Genomic DNA, 25934 nt, shown 5'->3' on the forward strand with positions numbered 1-25934 from the left:
CCCAAACATTGAAAAAGATTTGCTTCAACAAATTCAGACTGATCCATGAAAAAGTGAATGCTAAAATGAGGATTTTGATATGTACACATATACATTGTGGCTGTGTGATTGAGAAGCCATACCATACACAAAAACTGCATGGAAGTCATGCATGCATGAGCCTTCACATCCACACTGCAATATATATATATATATTTATATATCCTTAGCATCTTCTTATTAATCCTAATTTACACAACTCTGCTTCATCTAATGATTTTCTACAAAGTGTCTTGTTTATTTCTGTCTCCTGAGACTGGTTCTATTATTTACTGTTAAAGAGATCATAATAAATTTTGGTACCTGCCTTTGCTGTGATATAAAGGATTTCATACAATTGTTCCAAAAATGACAGTCACTTCACTACAGAAATTGATTTGTATGGTCAGCAATAAGCCTTAGCAAGAAATAAAACCTCGAGTGTTTTAATACTTCAAGGTTTCCATAGCAGCCAATTTTAACAGTTGAATCTCTCAAAAAATGCCAAGATGAAGTCTATGTTCATTGGTGCAATATATTTAAAAGTTTGTAACCAGAAGTAGTTTTGAGCAAACCTGATACATTGCAGGTTCATGTCTTGTAGTTCTGATCCAAGCTGGTGAAGTACATTCTCTGGATATTTTCAGTGTAGGAATCTATTTAGAAGTATGAATTTTCTTGCAACACAGTGATACTAAATCCAAAGTAGCTTTTCTTTTATTATTTTGTTAAATAATCATTTCTGGTTAACATATTGGTTCAGATCCATTAAGTTTTGTTGAGCTGGGATCAAGAATAAAAGTTGAATGTTTCCTTTGCAGCTAGTAGTATTTTTGTTCTTCCTTTCATTTGTAAACCTTGCAACATTGAAATATGTAACTGTCCAAAGTAATAATAATAATAGCAATAATAATAATAATATTCATCTGCATTAAGTTACGAATCCTCAAACTTGCAGAAACAGTCAGTGACACCACAGTTTTCATATTCTTTGTTGCAACTGTTCTTATTTGTTCCAACATTTTTTTTAATCTGTCAGTTTCAAACCTTCCTCACAAGATTCTTTTTCCCTCAACCTCTCTGCCATTTGTATTCACTCAAGGAATATTTTCAGTTAGAGAAATCAATCTGCATGGTTGAAAAATAAAAATTATTTCATTTTAAATGTGGGAAGTGTTTCAGGGGACATAACTCCAAACTAAACAGTTTTCTTTTCGTTTCTGAGCACACATTAGTTCCATTATTCTATTTCATATGCAAATGAAATAAAATCCAACATCAAATACATGGCAGTTCAACAGTATTCATCAATGTGTGACTAGCTCTGACTTCAGGGGAGGGGAAACAGGAAATGTGAATTTCATGCATATTTTTAAAAAGACCATTAGTAATGGGAGCAAAAAGAAACAAGTGGGAATCCAGATTTAGTTTGCCAAGAGCTTACTTCAACAGAACTTACAAACCAGTATTTATTAACATGAAAAGTCAGAAAACCCCAAATGCAAAGCCAGGCAGAAAACTTTTTTCTTCCCTTCTTATGACAGCTATGATTATCTACTTTGCAATTGGTACATTAACAAAGGCTCTTGTAATAAATGTGTGCATACATGTATTTTATATACACACACAAACACAGGCACACACATTCAAAATTCAATCAGTTTTGCCACAACCTATATTATCCAACCCTTATGGCGCTCTTCTTCCTCAATCGTATACATTTAAAACAAAGAATGTCTTTTCTTGTATCAGTGTACTTTTAAAGATATTTATAGTATACAGTCAACTGCAAAAATATAGAATATTTAGTACACTTAAGCTTCTTGGTATACGAGTTTGGTTAAATTTCTTCATAAAGAGAAAAATGCATGGTCTGATTTGAAAATGAGAAATTTTCCAGTAAGACTTCAAAAATGAAATTGAAGTATTACATGAAAAGTTTTCTTGTTAAATAAAAACTGTGGAATGAAATCACCACACAAAACCACAAATGCAATGAAGGCAAGACAAAAATATTGATGTTTGAACTTCCAAAATATATCTTTGTACCAGCTCTCTTGGTTTATATCCCTAGTCAATTAATTTTCTATCTCAGTTAAGATATACTTCATTTTTTTTTCAAGGGTTACCTCAAATGCAGCTACATTTTTGCATTGACTCAAATAGACTTACATTGTAATTACCAATACAAGTCCATATTACTTTCTTTACTTGAACCTATACTTTTAGATTTATTCTTTAAAGTTGGCATCTTCCACACAGCTTTCAAACTTTTGTTAGTCTGTCGTGTTTTAGTTTATTTAGATTATTTTACTTAAAACAAAACCCTCATGTTAGCAATGAAAGCCAGTATGCAGCAATGATCACTCGGAGACAAAGAGAGAAAGATAAAAAAAAAAAACTTTTATGCACGCATAACACTCACCAACACAAAGAAAATGCAGCCACAATCAAATGCAATAAACTACAAACAACAAAATCTCTCTGTAACAGACTCACATATAATATTGGTCACTGAGACATATCAGTGTATGATTGACAATTACATTCCAAACACACTGGCACTGGTAACACAATCACATCACTACAAGCATCATTCTAAAATAATTCTCTTCCAATCAAGAGCAGATGCACACTGAGTTCAACTTGCTGGTCTTACTGCAATCACCATAAAAATAAAAATGAACAGCACATATTTAAATTGCAACACTGTGCAATATGATTTTAGACGAAATGAAATAACTTATTCGATACATCAATACAACATGTTTGTTTGGCTGGCATCGGGAGCCAACTCAACCAGTTGAAGAGGATTTATCAATAAATTGCATGAATGTTAAGACTTAGAACAAACTGCATTAAATCTTATTTAGACAGCTACTTTGAAACACAAAGTAAACAATTGAACATTTACTTCTTCACATCAATTAAACCAAAAGTTTTAGCATTCATCACAATTAAATCACTGGTGTTACAGAATATTGATAAAATAACACTTCAAAAAATTGCAGTCTTTATAAACTTTATCAGAGGCACTGTTTTGTCTTTAAAACACCATTAGGATATTTAAACATGATAATCCAGTTGATGTTTCTTAGGAGATTATAGCCTGTGGAGATCTTAATGTAATGAATTAAAGTAGATGTTCTTGGGTAGTTGTGACGAAATAAATGTATATCAGTACCCCAAGGATATCGAGTGTGGTTGATTCAAATCATTCCCCCTGCTTAATAACCACAATCCTATCATTATTTGCACACTGGCTAAGAACTTGAAATATGTGATGGTAATTGGAGAATTTTTCTCCATACAGCAATGCAGATGATAAATGATGAGGCCATGGGCAAATGTATTTTTAAAATGCACCATCTTTCTACCTTAGTACTGCATGTAACAATGATGACCATGTGTATGTTACCAGTTGCCATTATTATGAAAGCAAGATTTATGCTTTCAATACTTCAGAAAAATCCCTCAAGATCATCAACGCTTGCTGTTTAAAAGAAAATGTTCATTCACAAATTCTTTCTAAGAATACCATCTGGTATCAGTTTGCTATTATTTCTTTAGGAGTCGTTCTTTTGGGTAGCATAATTAGGTAAAAATACAAATCAAGTGTTGTTCTTTGTTTTTACTATTTCCCCATATAACAAATTTCTTGATTCATTACTGAACACTAGTTCACAGTAATTTTTCGTCATCCACTCTAAAAAAAAAAGCAGAAGCAACTTATCGTCGCATTTTAAAACATTTCTTGATGCCATCAATTTTCAACTGTTTCTCTATGTAAGATTTCCATGAATCTTGGCCTGGCAGGGATCTGTTGCTTTCCAACAGTGCAAATCTGCTTTCACTGTTAAAACCCTTAATTTAATAAACTGAGTGGGTAGGAAGAACTGCTTTAAATTTCCAGCTATTATTTTTCTTAGTCTCTCTTTCACCTAAAGTCTTCTGGGAAAACAATCAGTGTACAAACTGGAGCTTTCCACTCTGGCAGCCTACCAACTCCAGTACCTTTTTCTCATTTGAACATTCTGAAAAATATCATAAACTTCTTTGGCTTTCCACTGACTGTTTTAGTTATGAAAACTAGAGTGTGTGCATATCAGAGTTTTCAAATACTATTCAACAAGGGAATCTGCCTCAAGGGTTTTAAGAATTAAAACAGAAAGTAAAATGGTTTATGACAGAGCTTAGATGACCACTTACCTGTAACACTAAATCATCACACATTGCAGCTGTTCACTTGAAGCTTTGCTTCAAATTAGAAGAAAAATGCCTGTGTATATAATTTTAAATGTAAGCTGAATTAACACTGAAGATGTTAGCTGTTTTCTCTATATGAGAACTAGAATTAGCAGAGTTGTTAGAGCATTGACTACAGTGCCTTGTGGTATTCATTCTCACCGCTGAGTCCAAATTGTGCTGGAGTCAATTTTGCCTTTTTATTTTTTTAACAGAGTTGATCAAGTACCAGTTGAGGGCAGTGGACAGGTGCAATTGTTAGAACAATGGGACAAAATGCTTTGCATATCAGTGCATTCAAAGTTTAAATCCCACTTCCTATCAGGGAGTTGCAACTTAGTAGTATCAGCAATGGAAAATCCAATGGAAACAAAAAAAATTTCCTTGGTTTAATCAACAAAACAGCAGTGATGCCATTTAATAAAACTATAATATATGCAATATAATCTCTGCTTTCAACAAACTGGAAACACACAGATTCAGTTGCCACAAAGTAAGCAACATTAGATACCGGTTTGAAAGATCTACAAAACTTGATCATCAGACAGTAGATCAGCAAAATGAGATATTTTGTCTCTGTAATTAATTCAATGTATTTAGAAAGGAATATTATAAAAATATATAAATAATTAGAATAATTATATTTCCTCTTATATTACAAGTTGTAATGGACCAACATTAATTAGAATATTAAATAATTGTATTATTTAATATTTTAATTAATTTCAGTAATAATATATTAAAATACATTATTACTGAAGCAATTGCTTGATGCTTTGCTCACAGCTGGGCGCTTTTTTTTTTGCAGAGAATCTGACAATGGAACAGGAATGGTATCTGCTTTAAAGTTATGTAAGCCAAAGCAAAAAGTATTATGACTAACACTCAGAGTGTTGTAATTTATTTCTTGCCATTTAAGTTGCTTTCATATTACCCCATTATCAAACAAGAATTACATATCCTTCTTTCTTCCCTAACTTCAGCACTTGCAGCATTAATGTTTTAATTAATTTAATTACTGAAATACCATTCACTGCCCAAATAATCCTTGTTAAACACTACATGCATACAACAAGAATAACTAACAAGACAAGATTATTCTAAAATATTCAGAGAATGAGAATTCAACTGAAGGTGTTGCAATATATTGGCAAAGTTTTGAACTGGTTACCCCCATCACCACCACCAAAAAAACCCAAAAAACCTGACATCTTTAAACTATACCTGTATGGTTTCAAATTTGAGGAAGTATAATGTACATATCGTTACATCAGTTAATATAGATGATTTGAATTCTTGTAATAAATACAGAAACCAAGGCTTTTATTAATGATATTGAGGGCTGATAACTGAAACCAATTCTGTATCAAAGCAGATTTAAATCTGCAGAGAAAGTATTTTCTTATATTTTCATAATAAAATGAAATTTTAAACCATTAAGTTATGGTGAGCTGACTATAATTTTCTGTAGCAAACATAAATAGTTGCATGGTTTCAGTGCTAAGCATTGGTAATCTCTATTTGGTACAATATTAATCTCTACAATGAAGCAGTTAAACTATGTTAAACCAACTAAATGAAGACTAATTGTTGCTTTTCTTTTGTTAGTATACTGTCCATAGAGCACATTTTCTATTTTGCAAATAAAATGCTAAGTAGTAAACAATACTAGAGTCAAAGTGACAAGTTAAATTTTAAAATCTTTTTTAGTCATACATATACCTTTTCTAAGAAACTATTCGCTTCAAACATTTGTACCAATATAAAATATTCCTTATTTTGGTGCCATAAGAAAATATAGAATCTGTCAAATGATGCCAGTCAAATATCTTCCATATTTATGAACATTGGATTTCTTTAGTTGATAGAGGTCTAGGGTTCAGGAAAAACTTTAGAGGAAGAATTAAGACAGGCATTAACACTGTCAATCTTTTATCAGGTCTTTTCTATTCTATAAGAGTCACTTCACTTTCCACTTATGCTTGGTCAAAAGATTTATTACTGGAAAAGATTTATTATCTTGATTTAATCATAAAATTAAGATTTGTTTCTTTGTAAAATAAAGCACACTCGTATAAACACACTGTAAGGATGTAAACAAACAAAGTGAGATTCTTCTCACTACTTTCTCTCATCATTCTTGTTCACTTTTGTAGATTTTTCAAATATTAAGCAAGCTACAATATACCAAGGATTAAAAGCATATATTTCAACCATATACAGCCAGTATAGAATAATGTAAACATTACCAAGACTTATATATTATGTCAAATATACAGATTTTGTCTCATTACTGTTGAGAAATTTTCAACAGTACACAGCCCCATACACCTAATTTGTTGTCAATTAATAACAGAATATAAGGCGGTGAGCTGGCAGAAGCATTAGCACACTGGGCGAAATGCTTAGCAATATTTCGTCTGTCTTTACATTCTGATTTCAAACTCCTCCAAGGTTAACTTTGCTTTTCATCCTTTCAGGATTAATAAATTAAGTACCAGTTGTGTACTGGGTCGATCTAATCGACTGGTCCCCTCCCCAAAAATTTCGGGCCTTGTGTCTAGAGTAGAAAAGAATTATTAATGGAATATTTGAGTAAGAACTTATTTATGCTCACTCCTTGACATAGCTGATGAAATTAAATGAAATCTAAGGCTTAGATTTCATTTCTCCAACCAATTTCTAAACCTTAAGTTTTAACTGAAATTATTTTTATTTATTGTTCATTTTTATTCTAATGAAGAGGTATCTCATATTTGACTTGTTCTCTTACTGATGCCAGTATTTCAATATAAAAAAAAATTAAACTTTATTTTCTCACGTCATTCTTATTGACAAAAAGTTGATTGCTCTAAAATTTACGTACCACAGGTATATTACCAATACTTGCATTAATTTAACCTTCTAATAAGTACTTTTCTTCCACTGGTAATCAATAATGCTAAATAATAAAATGAAGTTAGGAAACAAACTAAAAAGAAGAAAAAAAGATTGAAGCAATTATATTAATGAACAGTTATGTTTTTAATTGTGTGAAATCCTGTGCAAAATTGTTCAAAGCTTAACAAGTAGGAAGAAATCTTTTAGTTAGTGTTTTATGTTTAATAGACTACTACTTGACAAACTGTGACTATAGTATTAGTTTATACAGTTTTAAAGTTGCACTGTTAATACTTATGTCATCTATACAAAGCAAGAAATTGCTATTTTGGAAATTTCAGTTTTCCAAGGAAATCTAATTGCTTTCAGAGAGATAAGCGTAATCTTTGACCAACTACATTAAAGAACAAGTCTGAATCTTTATTTATATTTTAGAAGTTGGTGTCTAAGTGTTATCTAAAATTTAAAATTCCATACCTTTAGACAGCCTTAATTTTGGATAAAACACTATGAGCCTGCTTGCCTGTAACACATAAAACAAATCTAATGTGACTATTTATTCTAATGGTAATCTCCTTGGGTTCTTTCTCAACTGCTATTTCTAGGGACATGCAGACAGAAATGATGTTTGTCAGAAGTAGATGCTATAGATGTAGAATTAAATCTTTCTTCAACAGCCTTTGCAGTGACAAAATCCTTGATTGCCTTGATTAAACAACAGCTATTGCAGCCCAAATATTGGTTGGCAAGAAATATATCCACATAACAGCATGGGCATGTGGTTTGAGAGGTTCGCTCCAGAATTTGGTAGATGGAAATTACGAGAAAGTCCGCAGACATATACACGAGGGCTTCACTGAAGAAACTGAAAAACAAGTGCTCCTGCAATATTTTTTCCACACCAAGTAACAGACAATTCCTTGTCACTCTTGCCATAGTGAACCAGTGATTGGTCCTTCTGGAAACCTGTAACCAACACTATTGTTCACAAAAATGTGATATAGTTGGATGTACCTGAACACACTGAGTTGAAGTACATTCAACTATGAGAGTAATTTCGAATTCAACAAATAGTTAGTTCTCTATATTGGTTTGAATTGGACAAACCTGTAACACACCATCTGTTCATCTGTATTCCATCTTAAATTTGAATCTTAACCATCTAACCTTACTGTAAATCATTTGTGAATATCTACTATCAATCCATGATACATTACACCCAGAATACAGCAATTATTTTACAATAGTTATCCATATTGATGTAGTAGATTCTTCTGTAGATAGAGGCTGCTAATGCCCTTGATGCTCAACTACTTCAACAAATTTTTGCTCAATTTGTCCTTTAGGTATTTTTTTTATGCTGACCATATTTTTCAAGAAACCCTCAAAATGCATTTGGAAATTTGTGAACTGAAAATACCCAACTTAATGGCAAGTTATACTAAGAAAATGATTAGCCTGTTCAATTGACAGAACTGACTCCTTTATATAACTGCACAGCCTAAGGAAGAATGAAGACAAAGGTGCGTCCAAGTGGAATGTAAAGCTTCACACTGAACAGTGTAAAATTTTAAACCACGTGCTCCTTTTCACTAACTCTATCAACATCTTCCATAGGTATAAGTTTCTTTTTCTTGTAAGGGAAGAGGGAACTATAGTCAAAGGGCTTCAATTTCAAGGAAATAAAAATATTATCATTGCTTTAACATTGCTTGCAGAAAATGCTTAGTCAAGGGTGATATCTTTAGATCTAAATCCAAGAAATCAGTATTAAGTTTTGAAGAACCATATTCATTATTTCTTTTTTTCATTTTCAAAAAGAAATTAAGGAAGCTGACTTTACTTCTTAGAAGCATAGAGGACTGAATGGGTCTTATGCACTTAGTTACCATATAGCATTGCTTTCAGTGTAAAGAAAGCTTCTGTACAGTAACCATATGTAACTAAAATTAATACAGAATTAAATTGAATACAGTAACATTTTCCATATTCTTAGAAAGAATATTTTGTAAAAAAAAATTCCTTCGAGTCACTATCATAGAAATTATCATAGAAATTATCTATTAACTACAGAGTGAAACGAATGCTTATGTTTAATTCTAAAGATTGCAACAAGCACTATCTACAATTCAAATATTCAGTGAAGTCTTGTTACAGAAAAACAACAGTAAATTTCCTTTTTAAATGCAAAGTTCACTGTTGTTGCAGAATTTATTTTAATTTATTTCCACAATAACTATTTCTTTTCAAAAATATCTTCTTTTTTTTTGGAGTGGGTAGAAAAAATCTTACCAACATTCTTTTTTTTTTTTGTTCTTTTTCTTTTTTGAACTGAATTAGATAGTACTAGTAAATCTAGCACTGGTATATGTATAAAATAATCTCTTAGCAAAAATTTATATAAAAACAAACAACTAAGTTTTGTTATTAGGCCTCGGAAGTAACAAAATAAGGGAATGGAAGCATATAAAAATCAAAAGGGTGGTTGACACTTACCAATTCTGTTAGACCTCTGTTTCTTTCAAAAATCTCAAAAGAATTACAGTTCATATATTTGTTCCAAATTAAATTTATGATCTTGCCTTGTTCAAACTAAGGAAATTTCATAAATAATGAAGTTTCCCCATTTCCATACTTGATGTCTCTCTTTTTTTTTCTCCTCTGTAAATACTGAGCTCTTTCCTCAATATCAAACTCTGAAATGACCAACTTGTACAACTTTCTCTTCGTCGAAAACTGATATTCAAAATTTATTGTGTCCATTGATGAGCTAAGAGTCGGCACTAAAATTCTGAAGGGAATGGGTATAATCTAAGTATATACAAATGTAAATGTATGCATCATGAACTGATAGTATTTATACTGAGTTGAATGTTTCGAGCGTTTTCCAAAACTGTCCACCCGACATTTCATTACTGATAAAAGTTATTTGCCAGTGGTATTTGAATGAAGAACTTTATATATGTAGTTCGACATCTTCAAATATATTTCCTATAATCTAACACTAGTCTGCTTTTTTTTTTCATTACTGCACAGAAAATATCTATTCTAAAACTACCTCAGAGGAAATGTAAATTCTCAAACCTATTACACCCTGATAACATTTTTCACTGAAATGCAGAATGAAAAATTGAAATCCTTTCACTGTACTGGAAAGCAAAAGTGACTTTGCTTTGAAGTACAGTGAAAAGTTTTAAAATCAAGATGAATGGTATGTGAATAATTAAGCAATATTCTTATACCCTATTTGTCTTATGGTAAAACAACTAGCAAATTAAAAACCATTCTAAGAGCTAATTGTTGTGCTTTCTTTTTTATTAAAAATAATTGCTATTGCTCTTTATCTTCAACATGAAAATTGGAAAAAAAAAAAAGATTTTCTGTAGTCAAATGAAAGCACAGCATATTTTAACCTAATTTCCAGGACATGTTTATTTATGAAATATACTGCTCGCTATGGGTATACATTACAAAGCAAAGTATACACCATATAAATCTAAAGATTCTGAAAACAAATTCCATTTATTCTTGGTAATTTTGGAAATTAAAAACAAAAAAAAAAAAAAAGGTTTATTCCCACTTGTTCTCCCTACAAAATTTTACATTTAGGTAAATAATTCCTCTGGTATTGATGGCATTTATGGCTGAATGTCCAGGTTCTTCAGATTTCTATGTTTCAACTGTTCACAGATCATAGAATGTGAAGAGAAAGAAAAGGCTTTTATTTCACAAGAAACAATTTTTATTCACAATCATAATATTGATGGTTCAGAAACAAAAACAACATAATAAATACATGAATTTATAAGACCATATTTCCTAATTCACTAAAGTTAACATTAAATATGAATTTACTTTTTTAAAAACCTATTTCAGAAGGTAAAAATTTAAAATTTATCATGCTGACATATTTTGGAATGAGTTGTAGATAATTTTTCAACATTAATTCGGTTGAAAAGCAATCTCTTAGACATATTTTACAAGAAACGCATGGATTTGAGTTGAGAAGTGATTAAATATTACCTTGTCTGAATATTAACTGAACAGTGGCAGAATTCCAGCTAGTGAAAAGGTTATCTGGAAAATTTTAATAATTATAAAAAGAAAGAAAAAAAAGAGAAATATTTTAGAATAGAAAAATAAATATTTCATATTACTAACACATAGACAAAGATATATCAATTATATTAAGGATTTAAAAAATGTTAATATGTTCAAAACTTTTAACCTAGTTATCAAAAATGAATTAAATAGCAAGTAAAATTATCTTTACCTTTTTAATTAAAACCAGCTGAAGTAGTCTTGCAATAGTATTATTCTGATATATAGTAGACAAATAATTTCATCATGAGAAAGCTGTAGACACAATATGAGGAAGTCATTTGCTAATTTTGTCCTAGCAATGTTTAACTTTCATACTCTTAATACAGATCTTATAAATATAAACAGAGTATATTTATTTCCACTCATTAGTAGGTTGCTCACATTGATGATTCCCAAATGTATCATGCTGCAGAACTCATACCTATATTTTATGACCACCCACCCTAATTTTGATAACACATTAAAAGAAACTAAAATCGATTTAGAATGTATTCATATAAAAATCTATAAAATAACTTATGCTGAAAGTAGTGAAGAGTTTATTTTATAAAACCTTGTCTTGGGAAACACCAAATTTTTTTCATGGAATTTTTGCTGCAATGACCAAACAATGCTTCACTGATGTGATTCAGTATGCCTTCACAGTATAGGCATAAAGATGTCTTTGCACTGAATTCAGACCTGATAATCTGAAAATACTTACCAATAATTTTGAAACCCTTGAACTCTATGACATTATTTCTAAAATATAGTGCTTGAGTATTTCAATTTGAAAATAATTAAAATTCAGAGGTTTAACTTCATCATTATTAAGTTGGTGCTTAATTAATGGGAGATATGATTTAATTAGGAATACTAAACTGAAAAATTTTGCCTCAGAATCAAAACGATTAATTTGGGGACTGCTTCTATATCTAAAAAGTATTTCTTTCAAACAAGTACTCAAAAAACACCTAAGAAAATTTTCTACTTTATTAATAAATCAATTCTTACCTGAGTCAATGAAGGAGCAGCTATTGATATGCTAAATACAGTAGCCTAATACTGAGTCCAGGGAAGGAGAAATAGAATATTGATAGCAATAAACAGAGAAGAAATACATTGTGTCACACCAAGGTGACTAGTGATGACTGTATTTTACATTCTTTCAACATTTGACGTTTCTTTCCATAAAACCAGTGCCAAACATAATTGATCTATTCCAAAGATTACAATTACCATATAACTCTTTCATTATAATATATCTCAAACGTAACTGCTCCTATCTATTATGATTTGGGAGAGCCTTTAAAGCAGAAGAGTGAGATCATTTTGGAGTTCTGCATTGGCTTGGAACACTGCGTGAGAAGACCCAGCAAGCCAAATGAGACCATAATCCGAGGCCTCTGCCAGCCCATTTATGTGTACCTTTCCATCATTGGACAATAAACTCCGCTTGCAAAGACCTGTTGAGGCAAGTGAAATTGAAATCGAACCAAATTCGACGACTGGCACCCATGCCAACCTCTCCTTCATTGGACACTAAACTCGGCTTGCGAAGACCTGTTGGGGCAAGTGAAAGCGAAATCGTGATGGCACCTGTACCAGTGGAGCACTAAGAGCACCGTCCGAGCATGATTGTTGCCAGAGGAGCTGTCTGGTTTCCGTGCCAGTGGCACGTAAATAGCACCATTTGAGCGTGACCATTACCAGCGTCGCCTTACTGGCACGTGGAAAGATATTCAAGCGAGGTCGTTGCCAGTGCCACTAGGCTGGCTCCTGTGCAGGTGGCACATAAAATACACCATTTTAGCATGGTATATATATATATATATATACATTTGAGTGTGGCCATTGCCAGTACTGCCTGACTGGCCTTTGTGCCGGTGGCACGTAAAAGCACCCACTACACTCTTGGAGTGGTTGGCGTTAGGAAGGGCATCCAGCTGTAGAAATTCTGCCAAATCAGATTGGAGCCTGGTGTAGCCATCTAGTTCGCCAGTCCTCAGTCAAATCATCCAACCCATGCTAGCATGGAAAGCGGACGTTAAACGATGATGATGATGAGGGTTATTTTGTCAATAAGAAACTGATGCAATAGTTCTATTTTTTATATATATATATACACACACGCGCGCACATAAAGGGCGGCCAAAAGTCACGGAAAGGTGTGAAGTTTAATAAACTTTTTAAAATTTAGATGTGAATTCCTCACCTAGCTTACATCTGTTTCCAATAAATACATGCATATATATATATATATCATCATCATCATCATCGTTTAACATCCGCCTTCCATGCTAGCATGGGTTGGACGATTTGACTGAGGACTGGTGAAACCGGATGGCAACACCAGGCTCCAATCTAATTTGGCAGAGTTTCTACAGCTGGATGCCCTTCCTAACGCCAACCACTCAGAGAGTGTAGTGGGTGCTTTTACGTGTCACCCGCACGAAAACGGCCACGCTCGAAATGGTGTCTTTTATGTGCCACCCGCACAAGAGCCAGTCCAGGGGCACTGGCAACGATCTCGCTCGAAAACCCTACAAAGGCCAGTCAGGCGGTATATATATATATATATATATGTCTGTACGTATTGTTATCGTCGTTTAACGTCCGCTTTCCATGCTAGCATGGGCTGGACGATTTGACTGAGGACTGGTGAAACCGGATGGCAACACCAGGCTCCAATCTGATCTGGCAGTGCCTCTACAGCTGGATGCCCTTCCTAAAGCCAACCACTCAGAGAGTGTAGTGGGTGCTTTTACGTGTCACCCGCACGAAGGCCAGTCAGGCGGTACTGTCAAAGGCCACGCTCATCTCGCTCAAACATACATACACACACATACATATATAAAATTCGATTAGAAGTTATGTTAGTATATTATTCTGAGAAATATGAACTTAATATTTAATTAATTCACTGAGTATAACTGAAACAGCTGTAAGGGATTGATAATAAACTCTTATTAACTACACAATCTCCATTTTCTTCTTCTTCCTACATAGATATATGTATATGATACTGGGATATAGTAAACCTAAAACAAAAAAATTAACTTATTAAATACTGAAACACTGTCATGATTTTTGGCCCACCCTGTATATATATATATATATATATATATATATATACACACACACACACACGAGGGGGTGCTGAAAAGTTCCTGGCTTTCGGTAAAAGAAAATAGAGGATCAGTTAATTATGATTTTCTTCAAAATATTTCCCTCTCAGATTCACACACTTATTGCAGTAGTCCTTCAGTTTTTCTAAGCCCTGTAAAAGAACTTGGAAGGTTAGGCCTCCAACTAGGCCTTTCGTGATACCCTTAAAGCTAGGGACTTTTCAGTACCCCCTTGTGTGTGTGTGTGTGTGTGTGTGTGTGTGTGTGTGTGTGTGTGTGTGTGTGTGTGTATATATATATATATATATAACAGTGTGTGGTAATCTAGTGAGGCCCCAAAATACCAATTTTACATTTTAGCTGTTTCAGAAGATAAATTAAGTACCTCAGTTGAGTGCATTTATAATGCCTTAAGTAATCTAATGTCAACAATTGCTTGCTATAATAACATTCAAAGAATTGTTAAAACTTGTTTGAGCTTTCAGTTTCGTTGTTTTCTTTTCTAAAGAACCAAGCATAATTAAAAGCATTAACAGGTTTAGAACATAATATCTTGCTCATTTTAGATCTTGATGTAGTGCACAGCACTGAAATTTTAATTGAAAGGTTACACCCTTAAATCTGCTAGGAGTCATTGCATTCTACTGCTAATCCTACCATTAATTCTAAGAATGCTGAAGGTTATAAGAAATCTTTTGCAAAGCCAACCTAGGCCTTTTTTAAAGTAAAGTGAACCTGGAAACCCCCATTCTGCAAATCTACTTCTTGAGGGAGGTGGGGGGGAATAAATTAATTATTTAAAAACCAATATCCACAGCTTTGCAATAGCTAAATTCAAAATATAGGTAGCTTACTTGAGTTAGATCCAAAATCAAGAAATATAACTGAATATTAAATTATAGCTATCAGCAAATGTGTAATCACATATCCAGTTAAAATTCCACTAGTCATATCCTGCTATATTAGTTCACAGCACCTTTGTAGCTTACAACTGTTACAAGCTGAAGTTTAGTTTTTATAAATTAGATTTTTCATTTGGTTTTTAGATATTTTATACATAATTAATTCAATTTGGTTACTGGGTATCTTTTTAAATATCAGTTCCTTACAATGAATGATTAAGTTTATTTTAAGCTAGACAATGGGACACAGGTTTTCTTTTCTGGAAAAAAAAAAAATTATAGCCAAGAATTTAATTGCAATCTTGTTCCTTTTGGCTTTCATACTTACTAAAATGTTTATTTATACATATTACATGAGAAAGTTAAATTCTTTAATACTAAAAGATGTACAGAAAGTCTAACTTCCTAGGAATGTTACAGAAGGTCAATATAAGCATTAACAATACCCTCCTCATGTTTCTCAAGAAGAATTAAGCCTTCTCTTAAGAGTTAACAAATACACAGAGTAGTTGCTGGTTCTCTGTTACAATAATCTTTGAGTAAATACTTTCACATCTGGGATGATATTACTTGCTAGCTAGTATCCTTAATCTATTCAAAAGAAAATTTAAAAACTGTTAATTAAATCTCCCAAGCCGATGAGATTGTATTGGATAGACAAATTAAAATCAAATTAAGTCTTTCGTTTTTCAGGGTTGATATACAGCATATCACACCAAAGCAGTCAACTGATGGAATCATTAAAGCACTGGATGAAATGCTTTGCAGTATCTGTTTCAGCTCTTTGAATTCTTCCTTGGTGCCAATAAACAGGTAGGCAAACCATCAGCAGTGTATAGAAAAAGGATGTAATTAAAACTCTTCACCATGGTTCATAGCATTCTAACCTACAACTGTGCATTTCACCTCCGCTTTACCAACCTACATGTTTTTCCTTTCTACAAACCCCACTTTCTTCCTACAGTTCTTTCCTGGATTCCTTCAAGAACCATATAAACTACTTTAATTTCAGACATTCTCGCTCTTCTAACTCAAAGATATTCCTTATTAGGACATATCCTATCCTCGGTTGGTCTCTGTCTTGAAGACAGTGTTTTCGAAATTGCACTAATTTCTTTGATTAATGAAACATGGTAGCTAGTAAGTATACCTGACTTCTCTTCTTGTTATGCAATATTGTTCCTTGCTAATCATCTTTCTCCCATTCTTGTCTCATAGCTTTTATGGTTCTAGGCCATGAGGATGGAAGTGGGGAACATAAGGCACAAGTAAACCAATCCACAATTTATGCTAATACAATGGCCCACAAGAATGAAAAACTAAATATTTATTGTACTATCTGCTATAAAATACTGTGATTGGACTTTCTATTGCACAAGATGGAAGTTTGTAAAGATGTTTAAATCATCACTTTTCTAACTAAAATTGATTAAAACTGTTATAAAATATTTTCTAATAATTGTAGAAAATATTTGTGCATATGAAAAAGGAAAATGATGAATCATTTAGTTATCCATTTTCTATTGTTAGCATAGAATGGAAGTATCAACAAACATCATATGCCTTTATCTAGTTTGTCTAAAGTTTCCCATCTGTTGTTGCTACCTTCTAACACCAGCTTTTCTTTTTGTGTAATCTTTTTCTGAATTTGTGTTTATATCTAGAAGTACAAATTTTACTTCTGCTGTGGAGACAAGAACCATGTTTCAACTTTTTATCCTGAATATACTTCAAATCTGTTGTACATCCCTCTATATAACCCCTCAGTTTAAATGCATGTTAAAACACCATTTGTTACAAACTATAGTTTTCAAAACCTCATTTGATCTTGCTCTGCAAAAAGCAATACATTGCTGCACCTATTTTTCTCACACAAGCACATTTGATTGCTAATTAGCATACCTGAAATCTTCATTATAAATCCTGCATGTATTGATGAAACTATCTCTACAATATAGTATACAATTCCTTTCAGAACAAGCACCCCTTTATTTGGGCTGTTCTGTTCAAGTAAAAGAATGCATTTTAAACCTATCTAATTCCCAGTTTCATACTGCAAAGAGGACCAGGTTGTCTGCATTGGACAAACATGCACTTACATTTCGAGTCATGTTATGCACCTTTAGCTTTTTAGCATTATCTACCAAACCACAGAAGTATGAAACATTGTCAAGGTCAATGCTCCAGGCTCTGGTACAAATTCAATATAAATAAAATATGAATTTTTTAAAAAAAAAGTCAATCTGTAATTTTCAAATGATGTTGAGATGTCAATTTTTTGATGTTTCTTTTCACCCCACCCCCACATGAGGGCTGCTGATTATTATCTAAATATAATCTCACAGCATGGAATTCATCTTTGGTCAATAGGAGGAAACAAAGATGCACCAGTTTTCACACTCCAATTAGAGGCTTCAATAACATAAGTTTTACTACTACTGGATCCGACTTGGAATACATCTGATGGATGATGTGCAACCTATTCTGTGATAAACTCATTGCTATATGAATACCAACAAAGAGGCTCACAATAAACTACACATTATGTCATATGCATTTAATGTTGATCATTTACTCAGACACTTGTTATCTAAAAATACTGATAATTATGACATTAAATTGATGTAAACTATTTCTCAAGCTGCAAAACCATCTAAGAATCTTATGTTCCTGTTAAATTCAATTGCTAAGTAAAATAATACTGATGCATCATTACGTTTCAGAAAAGTGTTCAAGTCTTGCCATGGTAGACTTTAGCTTTTGTCTTTAGGAGTCAAAATAAGTACCAGTCAAGTACTGGAGTCATACTGTTTCCTTAAAATGTTTGCCCTTGCATATATTAGAAAACTTTAACATAAGTAACCCATTTTCTAATCAGCTAACAATAATCTGGAAAGCGCATACTAGGTGCAAGTATGGTTATGTGGTTAAGAAGTTTGCTTCCCACCCATATGGTTTTGGGTTCGCACCCAATGCACAGCCTCTTGAGTAAGTGCCTTCTACGGCATCGGTCTAACCAAAGCCATGTGAGCAGATTTGGTTTGTGTATATATTTGGTTGTGTGTATATGTGTGAAAGTATTTGTGTTTCCTTGTTTAGGTTTTACATGACAGTTACAAATGAGTGTCCTGTCACACAAGCATTGACCCTGTTTCCAGTCTCTCATGAAAACATGCCCAGCCAAGGGTAAGACATTTTAGGTGCTTACATAGTTGTGTAGTTAAGTTTACTTTCCAACCACGTGGTTTCAGGTTCAGTCCATCTTGGGTGTCTCCTACTTTAGCTCTGGGTTGACCAAAACGTTGAGAGTGGATTTAATAGACAAAACTGAAAGCCTGTTCTGTGCGTGTATGTTTGTGTCTTGACATCACATGATAGTTGTAAATGAGTATCACACTGTCATACAAGCAGTATCATTCATTTCCAATATTCTGTAAAAACATCTGGCCATAGAGAAATATTATATTGCTTGGAAACAGGTGAGGATTGGTGACAGGAAAAGCATCTGGTCATAGAAAATCTGCTTCAATAAACTTTATTCAACCCATGCAAGCATGGAAAAATGGTGTTAAAATGATGATATAGATCCTTTAATGCAAGAAAGTTAACATTGAAAAATCCTTTAAATTGATGCAAATTTCTATCCCAAGATCTGATAATATTCTAAATTTGGGGTTACAGAGAGAAGTGTATAGATTTAAAAATCACATCTAATACTTTTATCTTTAACAGATTTTGCAGCCATCCACAGTAGTTTCGTATTTTTTAAAATTCTTAACAAATGGTACATAGAATATTTTCGACTGTTAGATATAACAATACTCAAAATGACTTCCTGTAGATTTCTTTTTTTTTTGTAATTAAAGTAGGAATGCTCTCCTTTCATGTAAAGGTTTTAAGACTTATCTATTTCAATCATTGATTAATGAATTTCAAAATCTAATAGTAAAAATTTTCATTTCTCAATTCCCATCATCCAGTAGTACTTGTTGCTTGAAAAAACACCCATTTCTTTTGTAAGCAAGCAGTCATCAGAACTTTGACACTAATATATCCCAATAACAGTTTTAATAATATCCTCTGCATATTTGATTCATTTTCTATAATCCAATGCAAGCTAACATAAGAAAAACATAAGCATTTAAAACTTGTGAAGAGTTTCTCTTGCAGAAAACAACTCTTGTGCATATACTGTGGTGGGCAGCAACTGATTGAGTAACCCCTAACCGATGTTCAAATCTAGCTCCCTATTAAACCAACTGCAATGTTATTCATATTTATAATAGTTGACATGTAACTATAAAATCTGTTTGGAGTAAGTTACAAAAAGATTAGTCATTCCTAAAGCTTTCCCCCGAATTATGTAGAGGGTATACAATATTTCTGATATTCAAGACAAGAAAACCCACTAACTTTCTCATCATCTTCATTTGCTCTAATTTTTGCTTAATATTTTGGAGCTATTTCAAAATTAACTAAATTATGTATACTATGTGCATGAATAAGAGCCTAAAAAAGATGGAGTCTAAATGTCATGTCTATTTAATTGCTACAGAGTCTTTTCAGCAAATCTTACATTTGGTTCATGAGAGGATATTAAAAGGATGAAGAAAGGTAAGATACAAATATTTCAATTTTGTTGATACACTCCACTCCCACCCCATAAATATTCTAAGTTGTAAACAGTTGCAGCTTTTACTCCAGATAAACATTATAAACAAAGTACTCTTTTAAATTTAATACTAAATTGCAAAAAGCAGAAAACATAAATAAATAAGCACGTGTTGCTTTGAGGTTAAGAAATTTCCTTCTCAGAAACATAGTTTTGGGTTCAGTCTCACCATATGGCATCTAGGACAAGTATCTTTTACTATCGCCCTAGATTTGGTAGATGGAAGCTGAAAGAAGCCCATTGTATGTGTGTGTGTGTGTGCTTCCTTTACATCACGTGATACTTGTGTCACTGTCATACAAGCTGTGTTATTCATTTCCAATATTCTGCAAACAAATACCTAACCATGGGGGGAAATTACCTTGTTTGGAAATGAGTGAGAGTTGGTGACAGGAAGGGCACCTGGTCATAGAAAATCTGCTTCAATAAACTCTAATAAGTGGATGCTAATATGATGATGAGCCTAAGCTGTTGAGATTAAATACCAAAATAGTAAAGCTATATGACCTCGCAGATCCTCCTACGTAAATTTTGAAGCTAATCTTTTATTTGAAAAGTTGCCATCATAGGAGTGTTCAAGCAGGTCATCTCTCTTAAAAAAAATATCTTCAATAAATGAAAACTAAGGCGGATCAATTGTTTGTGAAGGTATCTAGAATTTGCTTTACAAAGTAATGTAATTATGTTAAATTCAAAATGCTAATGATGTAAATATTTGGAAAAAAAAAACCTATCCTTACAAAACTTCAGATACACATAATGGCTGTTTTATTGCTTACTATTATTATTATTATTTGGATTCATTTCTTAAAATATTTGTTTTGGAATAAATTTGTCATAGAAAATGATTTCATATGAAATTTATACAAATATTTATACTATTAAAAATTTACTTTTTTTTTTACATCAGAGATGATGTAAATAAAGTAAACCCATTTATCTGTACAGGAAATTTTATTTAATTACAAGAATTTTAACTTTTTTTTAATCAACAGAATTAAATTGTAGATTAGGTAAAATTCTATAAATTCTGAAATTTATATACAAAACAAGACAATACAATTTAAAAGGCTACCTTACTCAAATCAGCAATTAAACCACTGAATAAAAGTTTTATGTAAAGACTAAGGAACAATGAACAAATAGTAATGTCAGCAATTTAGTTTCCACATGTTAATAAGTATCCTGTTAACAATGAGCTTGACATTTTCCCTCTGTAATTTTTACACAAATAACATTGATTTCCATCTTATCAGCCTCCTATGCATCTGCCAGAACCACCTAATAATTTAAACATAATTAGGATCAATAGCCTAGTACAATATTTTATGGCTGAGAAATGATTAGTTGATGTATCTATCACCCAATACTTTTCAGTTGGATCTTTATATATTTCTATGTAACATATATCGTGAACAATATAGTATCATTAGTTATAGGTTTAAATAGGCCAACCACTGATTCACAACGGTCAGTGACAAGAGAATGCCTATGTAACTCAAAGAATAAATGCAACATTTTTGTTTTAATGCTTTTATTGTTGATGTGTACATACACACATTATGGGCTTCTGTAAAATTTCCACCTACCAAAGCACTGGTCAACCTCAGGCTATGAGAGAAGACACCTGCCTAAAGTACTGTACAGTAAGAGCTGAATTCTGAACTTATACACATGTTGCGTAGTTAATTATATACCAATTAACTGAATTTTAACAGGTTGATAATTTAATGACATTTTCTTTTAAACTCAATAAACTTCATAAATCTTTGGTCTATAATTTTTGAAGTCAAAGTGAATAACTCCAAAATACAAATAAATTTCGCTATATCTAATTTCTTGAGCTATTATCTTTAAAGATGAAACATTTTAAAATATTTTCATCAACACAATTTTTCTATCTTCAATCACCACCAGATGTCTTATTCCTGGTTGTGTTTAGAGAACAAAACTTAATTTTAAATAGGAATCTTTATTTCTAAATCAATACTAAGAATGCTCATACACACTATACAATACCCACAGATATACGAGTATCAGTTTAAGAATAAATATGCAGTTTGTATTTAGCTCAGAAAAATATAGTAGATATAAAGAAATAAGGCACCTGATGATATTCAGAGATCAAACCAATTCAAATGTAATATAGATATAAATATTAAAAATAGTTTCACAATGAGGTCCCTAGTCTAAAAAGTTACAATTGTATTAAGCAATAACTAATTTCATATAGTAAACAGTAATAGCCTCTGCTATATGTGAAAGATACCTAACAGACCTTCAAAGATTTATTTATTCTTAGTAATGGCAATGAATTCCATTTCACGCTTCTTCAATTAACTATATCTACTTTAAACAAATACATCTAAGAGTTTGTTGAAGTATCAAATTTGCTTCAAATTTGTTCCATGGTCACTCAAGATTCGACTCCATTTTTTGGTTAAGATGCCAGAAGAGAACATGGTAATGCTTACAGCAGTGATTATACCACTTTGTGGTACATATCTGCAACTGGGCAGTCAAATGCTAAATTTCTTGGTAATGAATACATCACAGCAGTGCTATCAACTTAATTATTCATACTTTTACTAGCTATAAATTCCAAAGTAAAAGGAAACACAATTTCAAACTTTTGCAGTACATCCATTGTCCCTTGTAAATTTTACCAGTACACTTTAAAATCAATGCACTGACCAAGTTACATTTCCAAAATGACAACCCAACCATCAGCATACATATTCAATCACACTGTTGAATCATGGGGAAGTATCATGTGACATAGCTCTGTTTTGGCCAATATCTTGTGAGTAGAAGCCCATCTTTTTTTTTTCTCTTTCTCACACACACATTTATGTCATACCAAAGCAGACAACAAAATTTGGTGCAGTCCTCTGGTTTGCCAGTTCCTGTTAAACTGTCCAACCAGACATTAAATGGCATAGATGTGTGGTAAGAAGCTTGCTCCCCCTATCACACAGTTCCAGGTTCAGTCCCACTGCATGGCAACTTGGGTAGGTGTCTTCGCAGACCAACCAAAGCCATGTGAATGGATTTAGTAGATGGAAACTGAAAGAAGCCCCTTGTTTATATATCAACGTTATGCGTCTTTATGTACGTATTTCTCATACACCACCAATTGAACCAGTGTTAGTGTGTTTTTGTTCCTTTAACTCAAAGGCCTGGCAAAAGAGACCAATAGAATAAGTACCAGGCTTTAAAAATAAGTATTGGGGACGATTCCTTTGACTAAAAGTTCTTGAAAGCAACGCCCCAGCATGGCTAAAACAAGTAAAAGATACATACACACACACACACACAGAGCTGTATATTGGTATACCTTATATTTTAAGTTTGCAGAAAGAGGTAACCCTTAAAAAGACATAATCTAAGTGAATCATAGCCATTTTGGTGAATCAATATCGATACACTGAACACTGACTTTTGTAGGTAGTGTGCAGCACAGCTGCAGTTGAATGATCAAAACCAGACATGAATAAATTTCTGCACAGAAACAGATGTTCTTGACTGTGTTTAACAATTTAATGAGATTATGTAGAACTACAGTATTTTAAAAATTTCTATACAAGCATTTTTTAAGCATGTATGGGTTGAATGATCCTGTAAATTTGGATAGGAATACAAACCATTTTAAGGTACTGCTAGACAGCTTACACATGCCCTCATCTCAAGGCAGAAATAATACAATGCTGGAAATCTTTTTTAAACTTATAACCTTTAGACCAGCATTGACTCATAACTCATAGCTGACCATATGAGCAACTGAAGATTTTCTAAACCATGTAAATTAAAAATAACTTTTGGTCCTCGTTTACAATGTCCACTGTTGGAATCATGATTGACCAACAATCTCTATATTGCACATCTATGATTGCTGAGCATAGTTGGTTCTGTTGACAATGCTGTAGATTCAGTGGCTGGAGCTGGTTCAATTCATCCTGGGTAAATGCGGATACATATTTAAGTAAAGCAATCTAGACAATATTAAGTTGCTTAGCTTGAAACTAAACAAGCTATGATCAAAAGCGCTCAACTTTATAAATCTGTTTTTTTTTAAGTATAACACATCTAGGACTACATTATTGAACGTGTTCTTCCTTTCTTTTTAAAGACAGCATGGTATGATTTCAGGTGAAGTTGAACAATCATAAATGCTCATTTTGGATGAAAGTAGCATTGATAGATTTACTGCCATAATTGTTCTCCATATGATTTTAAGAGCTCATTTGGCAGTCAAGCACTTACGATCCTAAGAATATCTAACAATAAATCAAGGTTTTAATTGGGGAGAGAGGATTCTTGGGAAAGCAGATGGTGCACGTTTATTGAAAATGCTGAGTTTTGAATTCAGCTTATGAACTTTGATAAGTTTGGATGCCACAGGAAGAAGATTCTTACATTTTAGGACTGACTTTTTTCATCTGCTGACTACCACCAGCTTTCTAAAAATGTTTTTCATGTAACATTATATTAGTTTGCAACTCACTGACAGGATAGTTAAGACAGCAACTGAAGGGCCAATACACTTACCTCTCAATGAGCCACAACAATTTTTACAAGGCAACATAGCTTACAAATAAGTAAGTGCTGGGTATAAAAATGACGTTTCCTTAACTCATAAAATTGACTTCGACCCAACAAATGGGAGACAAGCCCATGACCTCTTAGCCTATGTATAAGAGAAAGAAAACATCTTCTGAACTGTGCAAATGTTTTAAAAAAACTACTCCTTACAGTTGTTCAAAAGGAATGCTCTTGGTTTGCAAAATATTGATGTGTATTTGTTTGATAAAAGCTCCATCTAATTTTAAATACTCCTTTGAGTCATAGATCAAGGTTAATGAGCTGGATCGACAGGTGAAGGCAAAATGCAGTGAAAGAAATTCAGCAAATATTGATACATTTGCAGGAAGGTGAGGTGGAACCAAAAAGCTATAGTTGTATGGTTAAAAATGCAGTGCTCGGGAAGTACAGTCTTTTACTGTAGCCTCTTGAATGTTAAATTTAGTAAATAGCAACAGTGCAGAAGCCTGTTCTGGCTAAATTCGATTTTTTTTTTGTCTTCTTTTTCTTTGGAACAGCTTGATGTATTGGTGAACAAACAGCATTGGAGAGCATAAAGACTGAAGTTGTAGTTGAGAAAAGATTAGCTAACATGAAGGTCTAGAAGCCATCTAAATATTGGAAAAGTTACCTGTATAATGATGATCTGCGTTATCAAAATGCCAACATTATGACTACTGCTCAATGAACAGTGTAAAGGTTATGTTAGATGCTTCAAGTACACAGCAAGCATTCTGACTGCATCCACATGCAGGAATTCATCCACCAACTGCAAAACAAACTGATGGAAGATCCAAGCAAGGGAATCCAGATTTTGGTGAGAGATGGATGTTGGAGTTGCTGCCATGAAGCTGGATCTGAATTAAGGACCTTTGTACAAGAGGTGCGAGGGACAAATTCTGATAGACAAGGCCAAGAACAATCACTTGATGAAAACAAAGAAGTTCCTGAATAAGCTAAGGTACCCTGTTGAGATGGAGATGATTTGGTTCTTCTCAAATGAAAAGAACTTCTGCCAGTTGCACAATACCCAGAACAGGTGGCTTGACTACAATCCATGTGATGTCCCATGTATCATGAAAACCAAGTTCCTCAAACTGTGATGGTCTTTAGGTGTCTCCAGTGAGGGTGATGTCCTTCCACCCAACATCTAGTTGGAGAGGGTTGCTGCTGGAAGGGCATGTGTGTGGCAGTAGGATTTGGCTCTTTGTATACTTTCCCAAAGAGTCAGAAGTAGTTGTTGGAGAATTTCCACGACTTCAACAGCCCCAATTTCTGGCTTCTTAACCCCACCCAGTTGTAATTCCATGGATTACTATGTGTGGGGTGTGACTGAGAAATACACCAATTGCACTGCCTGCAACATCAAGGAGGTATTTGAAGATCTTCTCAGGGACAATGAGGAATGCATGCACCAGATTCTGG

At 33.0% G+C, this 25934-nt stretch overlaps 1 protein-coding gene and 1 long non-coding RNA gene across 6 annotated transcripts in view; both read right to left on the reverse strand.

Annotated features, from left to right (window-relative positions):
• Positions 1-25934, reverse strand: part of LOC106881648 (uncharacterized) — an 87349-nt gene that overhangs the window by 30350 nt on the left and 31065 nt on the right. For 4 of the 5 annotated variants that reach the window (XM_052970755.2, XM_052970753.2, XM_052970754.2 and 1 more), the window contains exon 2: positions 11167-11220. Coding sequence is in view for 1 of the 5 variants with exons in the window: in XM_014932109.3 (XP_014787595.2) it covers positions 9640-9693 (54 nt within the window). In the remaining 4 variants the exon portion in view is untranslated. Of the gene's footprint in view, positions 1-9639; positions 10824-11166; positions 11221-25934 lie in introns of all 5 variants that reach the window. The other variant, XM_014932109.3, reaches the window with a different exon arrangement.
• On the reverse strand, positions 1033-7235 carry LOC149134191 (uncharacterized). The gene is made up of 3 exons (XR_016243188.1): positions 7130-7235; positions 4228-4297; positions 1033-1146 (listed from the first exon to the last, which is right to left on the reverse strand). It is a non-coding gene; the product is annotated as an uncharacterized LOC149134191 (long non-coding RNA).

Source organism: Octopus bimaculoides, chromosome 9 (genome assembly GCF_046866305.1).
Source record: "Octopus bimaculoides isolate indiv1 chromosome 9, ASM4686630v1, whole genome shotgun sequence".
NCBI lineage: Eukaryota > Metazoa > Mollusca > Cephalopoda > Octopoda > Octopodidae > Octopus > Octopus bimaculoides.